Source organism: Corvus brachyrhynchos, unplaced genomic scaffold, assembly GCF_000691975.1.
Source record: "Corvus brachyrhynchos isolate BGI_N302 unplaced genomic scaffold, ASM69197v1 scaffold48, whole genome shotgun sequence".
Lineage (NCBI taxonomy): Eukaryota > Metazoa > Chordata > Aves > Passeriformes > Corvidae > Corvus > Corvus brachyrhynchos.
This window is the reverse complement of record NW_008240027.1, coordinates 2,253,966-2,262,933: the sequence shown is the minus strand read 5'-3', so window position 1 is coordinate 2,262,933 and position 8,968 is coordinate 2,253,966. Positions and strand designations below refer to the sequence as shown.

The window sequence follows — 8,968 nt, the reverse complement described above, 5'->3', positions numbered from 1 at the left end:
CAGTGATGACTGAGAGAACTTTGCAGGATGGGCAGGGTATTCACCTGATCTGCGCAGGGAAATGATCATATTCTATGACTGCTGTTCCTACTCCGGGATGAATTCCTGTGCTTTATGGCAGCACACAGACACCTACAATAGAGCCTGTATTTATTTTCCTGAAGAACATCTCAGAAATTTAAACCTAATCAATCAACAAACATGTACCTAAACTCAGCCACCTAAGCCTGCAGACGAGCAAGAGTGCTCTGACTTTTGCACAAACAGATCCCAGTTATCACCAGCTTCATCAGGAGCTGAGGGCAGTCTGGCTTCCTCCACATCACAGACAACAGTTGGGTCCTCTCTGACCTCTCAGATGCTGTGGGGGCTGGTGGGGTGGTTTAACATGGGCTTTCCTCCACCCCAGAACCATGGTCCAGAGACAATTTGCTTCCCCTCTTGCTGTGGGAGATGCTATGGTACTTGCACTTCAACTCTGTCTCAATAAAAGAATATTCTCCATGATATATTTATTATTTTAAGAAACAAAACCCACTGCTTCAAAGCCTACTGATTTGGCTCCTAATAAACATTGTGAACTAGAGCAGCATCTGAATGTCTGAAGCAGTAAATCCAGCTCTCAGCTACAAAACCGACAGCTCTCATAAAAGAAAGAAAGAAAAAAACACAAGTAAAACATCCTAAGGAAATTATCGTTCAAATTAACTGCAGACATAAATTTATCCATCTGTTATCATAAGTGTTACTTGAAAATTATTTGCCCATAAAAATGAAATAAACCAGAGTGGTTTTTTTCTTAAACACTGACTTCATGTGTATGGTCTTAGTTGCCAAAATATTAACTCTTTTTAACAGCCCGTGTGCTCTTGGCTGTGTGTCTCTTTCTTGACTATAAAAGGACCTCTATAAATTGTCTGTATAAATGAGGTCTAAGGCACTTCACTGTTATTACAGATCAATAATTCTAAGCAAACCATCATGATTTTCAAAACACAAAACCCAAGCAAATGCCCGGATTTTACTTGGAAGTACTCTCTTTAGCTACCTTTATTCATTCAAAGGGAAATGCTACCCTGCCCATTAAATGAAAAATATCATTTAACTGCACAAACAATAACTGCTGTTTCATTCCTAGGATACAGTTACTGTGAATACAGGTATGGTGAGATTTTCACATTAAGTCTGAACATGGTAAACTCTGGCAGGAGAAGAACAAAAACTACAGAACTGGGTACAGAGCTGGGTCCCTTTTACCCAGAGCCTGTATTTTTCTTGGAGAAGAGAAAGAAATTAAAATAGAAAGAATAAATGTCTATTTTCACTTCTATGTGTTTTATAAAGGAATAAATTAAAAGTCTGAATTACTCCAACAAATATAAATAGTGGGTAAAGTCATGGAAGGCAGAAAAGGGGGAAATCTATTGAAAAGTCTAGTTTTTATTTTTAAGAATGACAGAAAACTGAAAAGCTCCTTTAAGAATTGTGCAATTTTTTTTTTGTTTTTAATACTTTTGACTGGAACAAAAACCCCCCATCTTTCAACAGCATAAAAAAAGCTTTGCTTCACTCTATGAAAAACTATTTTATCTCAGCTTGCTTGGATATTCAAATGCCTGTCCCCTGCCCACTCCTTTGTCCCCAGGATTTGTCTGTTGGATGTTTCAGAGCCTCGTGCTGTTACAGGCCAGACCCTGAACCAGCTCTCCTACGAAGCACCACAAGGTCTTTCAGCACAGCTCTAAATGGCACATAGTGAAACTTTTAGTGGGAATCCCAGTTTACAGGAGAACAATGACACCCAAGCACCTGGGATTTTGACTGACATCTGCAGAAAGTGGACTTGTTTTTCCAGAAGAAAACAGAAAAATTCTGTTTTCCCCGAACGCCCAATTTTTTTACCGAAAAACTATCAGCTGAAAGATTTTGATCGGCCTTCTTTTTAACAGGAAGGCAGGATGAAGAAGTGAGAAAATCTATGTATAAAATAGGTAATAACCAGCCCATAAACGTGCAGAGTTGCTCAACTAAATCAATTTGCCTGCTCTATTCCAATCAGTTCAGTGGCCACATCTTCCATCTGAGAGTTGAGCAGGTGTTTCCAGTGGTGACCTGACCTCCAGATCTGCTGGGACCAGGCTGTGGAATCTGTCCCTACGTGAAGATTATTTAGATCTGGTCAGAGGGGTTGCCTCATCTCCCTCCACCTGGGTGAGCTATGTTTTTTTCTGATGGTAAAGTGCATTTTTTATTGTCGGAACAGGGCTTTACACTCTGCCATGTTTCAACCCAGGAGGGATTTCTGACCCCACATGATTCCTTTCCGTGCTTAAAAATCAAGAATCAAACACGGTTAGAAGGGAAAAAGGGGTTTTACCTCTGTATTTATTTTAAGGATCCTTAGGTGCACCACGTCCAGGTGGAATGCACCTCCATGCACACTGCAATGCACACCCACAAAAGCTCTGCTATAACATTATAGGTCTTACTAATTAGCATATCTATCAAAGATTCCCCAATGAGAGGCTCAAATCAGCCCCCCTCCCCAAGGAACCTTCCCCTTGATGGTTCTATCTCAGTTTACAGAATGTGTTCTGGAGAGGACCTTGGTGTCTGGTGCATTCTGATCCCTAACTACGAAGCTTCTAAGATGTTTAGTCTCTCAGCTTGACAAACAAGTCTAAGAATGCAGGCTAAAACCACTAAGAATACAAAAGCTATGAAAATGTATATAAAAGAAAAGGCAAAAAATCATCATGGCATCACACACTTTCTGCTGGCAGACACCTGCATCCTCCAGCTCCATGGCACCAGGCTGCTGCACCACCAGGCTGCCAGGATACCATCATCTTGTTTTTCATTTGAAGCCACTCACTGGATTTGTTTGGGGTTTTTTGTGGGGCTTTTTGGTTCTACAGTCATGGAGCAGGATACACTGAGCCAAACCTGCCTGTAATTTGCAAAGACACCTGCGTGGTGCCTTCTGCCTTAGCCAAGCTCATTCTACGAGTTCATTATTAGATGCTACAGAAGCACCCATCCATGGCACCGGGATCTTAAAATAAGCGGAGGATGATGCCCCAAGAAAGTAACAGAGCCTCAATGGCTGCTTGCAGCTGTGCAAAAGCCAGGTAAAACTGCACTACAGCAGCATCCACAAGGTACAGCTCCCTGCAGGGAGGCCACCAAAGGAACAGGCAGGGCTCTGCCTCAGGGGGGCTGTTTTCTGGGTAAGATCCTATTCCTCAGCCCCTTGGCTCCAGTTATACCTGGGAGTTACAGGATACCTCTGAGTCCATATGAATCATCCTGCATGGCTTGGGGCTCCCTCCTAGAGCAGCCCTGGTCTGTAAAACTGCATTTGTTGAAGTGTTTCCAAGGGGCTTTTCTCGTAACAGGCTTATTTTCTTACTTAGGAAAATACTTATTTTCCTTATTTTATTTGGCAGTGCAGTTTTATCCAATTCTTCCTTTCCCAGGAACTATGATGGAGATTATGAAATTTGGAAAACAATTCATAATACTCATATATAATTTAATTTAATTACTATTCATTCATTAGCTCCAATATCCTCAAAATTAAGGTATTAATGCAGAGATCATGCTTGGCATAAAGGGCAGTATCTTCTGAAGTACGTTGTCCAGAATATTTCCTTTTTCAAATTATTTCTCCTTCATCATGTTAGTCTTAGAGATGCAGAACCTTAAATTGCACTGTTCTGGGAGCAAATAAACTCCTGCAGACTCTATCATGCCTATCCTAACCAAAAGTTCATTCCTAAAATTTTGCACTTCAGAATTCATGGGAATATGTGAAAGCCTCAACTTTAATCAAAAACTTCCTTTACTTTTATAAAATGCAAAACCAAACCCTCAAGGTTTTATAAAACAATCTGAATTCATGACCCAAGCACATACCAAAGAAACCCCTTAAAATTCAGGAACTAGATATAAGGATGCAAAATAAAAGATATATCAATAAAAGCCACTCTTCTAATTCAGTGCATGGAGGAAAAAAGGAAACAAAAAAACCTTCAGGAAAAAAAACCTGCATTTGAATCAGAAGAGGAAATGAACTTTCCTGCACTTTAGTCACATAAAAGTTTTGGCATTGAAAAAATTAGTCATTTTCTCAGTGTTTGCTGCATGAAGAAAAAAACATCCCAGAGAAGAAAGCAGGAATTAATTGTACTTAAAGTAGGGCTAGCCTGCAGGGATGGCCCAATTTGGTGAGAAAAGCCAAAGGGATGCTGGAACAAAGAACCCAAAACAAAAAGCTTTCCTCAGCATCTCCCGCATCCCAGTTTTCAATAAATCTGGCTGCGTGTGTCTGTTCTGTCCTGTCATGGTCAGCGCTGGGGAAACCAAACAACCCAGCAACAAAGGCAGTTTTCAACATCACCAGAAATGGGCCTAAAAGACAAAATGAGACTTGCTCTTCATGAGCCAGCTTTCCCAAGGGATGCTCCCTGGGAGTTTCAGGTAGGTGCTCTCTGATGGGAACAGGGAAGGAAAGCTCAAACCTCCCAGAAGTTAAAAGTGCCTTTCTAAAGAATGTAATGTGTAATTAGTATCCATTGGCTTCATTTCCCTTCTGTTATTAGCACAAACAAACAGCTGCAGTGGCTTGGATCCATGACCCACCTAGTCCAAGATCCTGTCTCAAGCCATGGTCTGTAGCTGATGCCCTGGAAAAATGTGGAGAGCAGGACAAGTGGGCAGTGATGCCCAGTTTATCCTCTCAGCTCCATTTATGTACTGTAAGGGATTTCCAAAACTGGAAACTACATCTAAGCCATCATGTTCGATAATCTCTGATAAACCTCACTCCTTGGGTTAGACAAGCTGGTTTTTATGAATGCCTGTCCAATTATGAGCCATCATGATATATTTTCCTACTGTAAAAACAGTTAAGCAAAACTCCTTGGCCAGAAATATCAGCCAAGCCTGAGATTAAATAAGCTTGGGAAAATTCAGTCCGGATACACTCAAAAAATAAATACATCAAAATGCACGTGTCTCTGCTAAAACCCACAGTCTTTAATCAAAATTCCCACTGAAGTGAGTAGCGAAAGGTGAGTTGTTGCCAAAGTTCATAGCGAGAGCCATGGGATGAGAAGCAAAGTTCTGTCAAAAATGAGAGATTGCCAAGGAGAGGGAGCAGGAGGAGGAGATCAGTTCTCAACACAGCAATCTCAGGCTGCCTTGAAGTCGAGGGAGCTCAAAGAGACTCTTAAGTTGGTGCTCAGGATTCTGCTGAGCTGGGGCCTGAATGGTGATTATTTATACTCTTATCACATAGAAATGTGAATTCCATCAGGAAGGGGAAAAGAAATAAAAAAGGGAGAGAAAGGACAGTAGCACGTACTGTTGCAGGCTCATAGAAGTACTGCAGACATCTTTGTTCTGCAGATTTCAGGGAGAGCACTTGAGCATGCAGAGGGACACACTGGAGTTTTACTTCATGGTTTAAAATGCTGGTATTTAGCTACACACACAACTCCTGCCCTTGTGCAAAGCCCCAAACCAGCCAGTCTGTACAGACACACCACCAAAGCAGCTCAGTCACCCATTGAGATGGTCTAACTGCAGCAACCCCAGAAGGTTTGAAACCCTGGGCCAGCACCTGGAGCCACACACACCTGCCTGTGCCACCTGGGCTTGCAAATTCAAAGCCACTCAAACCATCTCCTACACCTGTGGCCAAGCAGCCCACAGGTCTGGGAAGGGAACAAACACAACAATATGAAGAATACTTACAGCTTCACATTTCTACAGTCAGATGGAAAACACAGTGAGTGGAGCCTGTGTGCAGCCTGCCTGGACCTAGACCCACCTCCTACAACTACTCACTCCATTTTAGAAGTGGGTCTGGACACACAAAAGGCTTTCTGCTTCAAAGGGAAGCCTCCTGAGAAATCTTCCCACAGGCCCAGAAACCTTAAACACTCCAGACACTTTACTTCCAATCATGGTAACTGAGTAAAACAGAAAAATCATGCCATACCTGCTCCAAAGGCAAAGAAGAAGCTCTTGTCTCTGTTCTCCCTTAAAAGTGACATCACTCTTCTCCCCATCCTCTCATTCCTCTTGTAGATGAGCTCCTGTCTGAAGTAGCTGTCTATTTCCTGAGCCGTCACCTGCTCGTGGGGTGGGAGTGTTGTGTTGATGAAGTTTGGGACCTGAAACAGAGAGAGAGGCCATAGCTTAGGTGGCATTGGTTAAGGTACCCCCAGAACACTGCATGTTTTAATTCAGCCTTACTTAAGCCACGTGAGCATCACTACCCCACAAAAATCCACTAGAGGATCAGAGCATGGGAGGTTGTTAGGAAGTCTAGAAAAAAAAAAAAGAAAAGAAAAAATTCCCAAGGATTATATATTTTTTTTAAAGTGAAACTACTATTTTACTAAAGGAAACTAGTTCATTTTGATTTTTTCTCTGTCCCTTCATCAAAATGTAGTTTCAAGCATTACATTTGGGTGAGTTACTTGGACCTTTATTCTCTGCTTGTTCAGAAAAAATCATTGGCTGTTTAATACCGAATTCCTGTGATCTGTTCTCAGCTGAGGTCACCATGAACTGAGTAACGACTGTAGGATTTGGCTTGCATATGAACCTAACAGTTTAAAAAGAGGAAAGGATAGCAAATGCAGACATAGAAAGATGCACACAGGGTAAAGCCCCTAATCCTTACAAGCTATTATGTCTCACCAGAGAAAACCATGCATTCCAACACATAAATCCCTGGAGCATTCCTGATATATCCGAGGAAGAGACTTCCACAAGAACTGCTCTTTCAGTCCCTGCTTTTGTGAGGAGAGATGTTCACGGACACAGCAGAAAGGCTGAAACCCCAAGGACTTTGGTCAGGGCAGCAGACCCAGGAATGAGCCAAGATCCAAGCTGTAATGGACAGATAAGCCAAAAGTCTCTGATTGTTAGAACAACAACTTGTTTTGACACAGTGAAGGTCCCAGGTCTACCATGAAGGTTTGGGAGCCCATGTGCCCTGCAGAGAGAAGGGCTGTAAGGGGGCAGTGCTTGATGACTGCTAACAGGACTCAGGCACATTCTGGTGATTTTCTGTGCCTCACCACTGGAAAGCAGCTTAAGCTGCAAACCCCAGATTCAGATTTCTGAGTCCCCAGGTACATGTAAAGCTGCCAGGATTTCCAGTGTTAATCTGAGTCGGTGGTAATGACATTGCATGCACAGCCCATGAGGGGACCATCCCTCACTTGCTGTGCTGAAATACTTGGTGCAGTGACTCTGTTACTTGGGTTAATTCTTTCTCTGGTTTTCTACTATACCAAATTCCTGTGCTCATTTTCTAAAACTTGCCTTTAGTTTTTGTTTTTCAGCCCACCTCTTCCCATTCCACTTGGCCACACGGTTTTATCACAACTTTTTTTTTTTCTTTTCCCACCCTCTTCACTCATAATGCCTCCCCAAAGGCTTTCAGCAAGTCTTAGGGAGAAAAACTGATTTGCATTTTCCCAGTGACTCTCCTTAAAGCTTTTTCATTGCAGCCCCATCTGCATCACTCCTAATATATGTGAGGGACCAAGCAGAAGAGATTTCTCACCATGCATTATGCAGGATAAGTCTACACCTTGCTCTGGATTCACACCAAAGGCTGTACCCAGTTGAGTGAGAAAGAAAAAGGGACCACATCTCCTGAACCAGGGCATCCCAAGGGGATGAAGCTAACACTCCATCTCAGGCACCCTGCCCCAGCCTATTGGGTCTCACAGACCAGATGGACCTTTGATTTTCCAAACTGCTTCTCATCGTGCTTTGCCAAATCACCATGCTCCTCACAGCATGTCTTTCTTTAAGAGTTCAGTTGCATTACCCTGAGTCATTCCTTCCTCCAGGCTTTCCAGCATGGCTTGGCATCACCAGTGTAACTTGTGAACTCCTCAGAGCATGCAAGTACTTTGCACCTTGTTCTCAGTTTAGCCCTGAGCCAGCACTCAACAAGTAATAAGTCCCATTAAGTCAGACCTATTGGAGACACCAGTTTCCTGTGAAAACCCAAGGAAGCTGCCTCCACATCTGGCAAGAATACGTGTTTGTCTCAAAGGGATGCAGGACCAGACTGACGGTGTCAGAGAGATAAAATGCTGCTGGCTACCGCAGTGAAGGGCGTAGTGGCTTCCATTCCTGGTGAAAAACCAGGTGGGAGAGACTTACATTGTAGGAGTAAAGTCTGAGGAATGAGTAGCCATTTTACACTTGCAGCAACCTCTGTAATGCAAAGCTGCAAATCAGTCGGTCCATGGAGATATCACAAGTCTTTGCATCTCTATACTGGGGCTCTCAGGCAGGAGTCAGGGAAGCCTTTAGGCACTGAACTGCAAGGTGACATTTTCTGGAAGCATCTGAAGGCTCAAGACCCACATAAGAAAGTCTCTTCTTCCCTGCTTCTGGCTGAAGGGAACTGAAGGCTGGGACCTTCACTTGAGATGCTTTGGGGAAAGCAAAGCACAGCCTTGCCTGTGAGCACAACCTGCTCCTACACAAAACAGGAGCAGCAGTGCTGGGGGACCAAGCAGCTCTGTGCATCCCACTGATGATGGAGCTCCAGATAGCCCAAAACCAGATGGTGTATTTAGACGTAGACCAACAAGGTCTTTGCCAAGAAAGGAAGCACCTTTCATCTCCCTGTGCAACTCCATCACTTGCAATCCTACATCCAACATTTAGCCTACAGTTTATTCTTTCTCTTTACCTAACCTAAAGTACAGTACACAAACCAGAGCTATTTACTTGCCTTTCGTCCCCCCTCCCCTTCTTTCCTTCTCTTCTGTGGAAAAAAGTTTGCCAGTGGCAGAGAGATAAACTGAAAACCAAGGACTGGGTTTTGTCAATGTTCCTTTGGCTTGCCCAAGGAATAAGACAAAGGAAGGCATCACCTAGAGAGGCACAGCATCAGCTGCAGGTCCTGCTGCACTGTGTGCAT

At 43.2% G+C, this 8,968-nt stretch overlaps 1 protein-coding gene across 1 annotated transcript in view; it reads right to left on the bottom strand.

Annotated features, from left to right (window-relative positions):
* The window catches only part of TRABD2B (TraB domain containing 2B), a gene marked incomplete at its 5' end in the record, with an annotated part of 267,033 nt that overhangs the window by 100,542 nt on the left and 157,523 nt on the right, over positions 1-8,968 (bottom strand). The window contains one exon of the mRNA XM_017743443.1: positions 6,008-6,182. Within this exon, the coding sequence (XP_017598932.1) occupies positions 6,008-6,182 (175 nt within the window). The remainder of the gene's footprint in view (positions 1-6,007; positions 6,183-8,968) is intronic.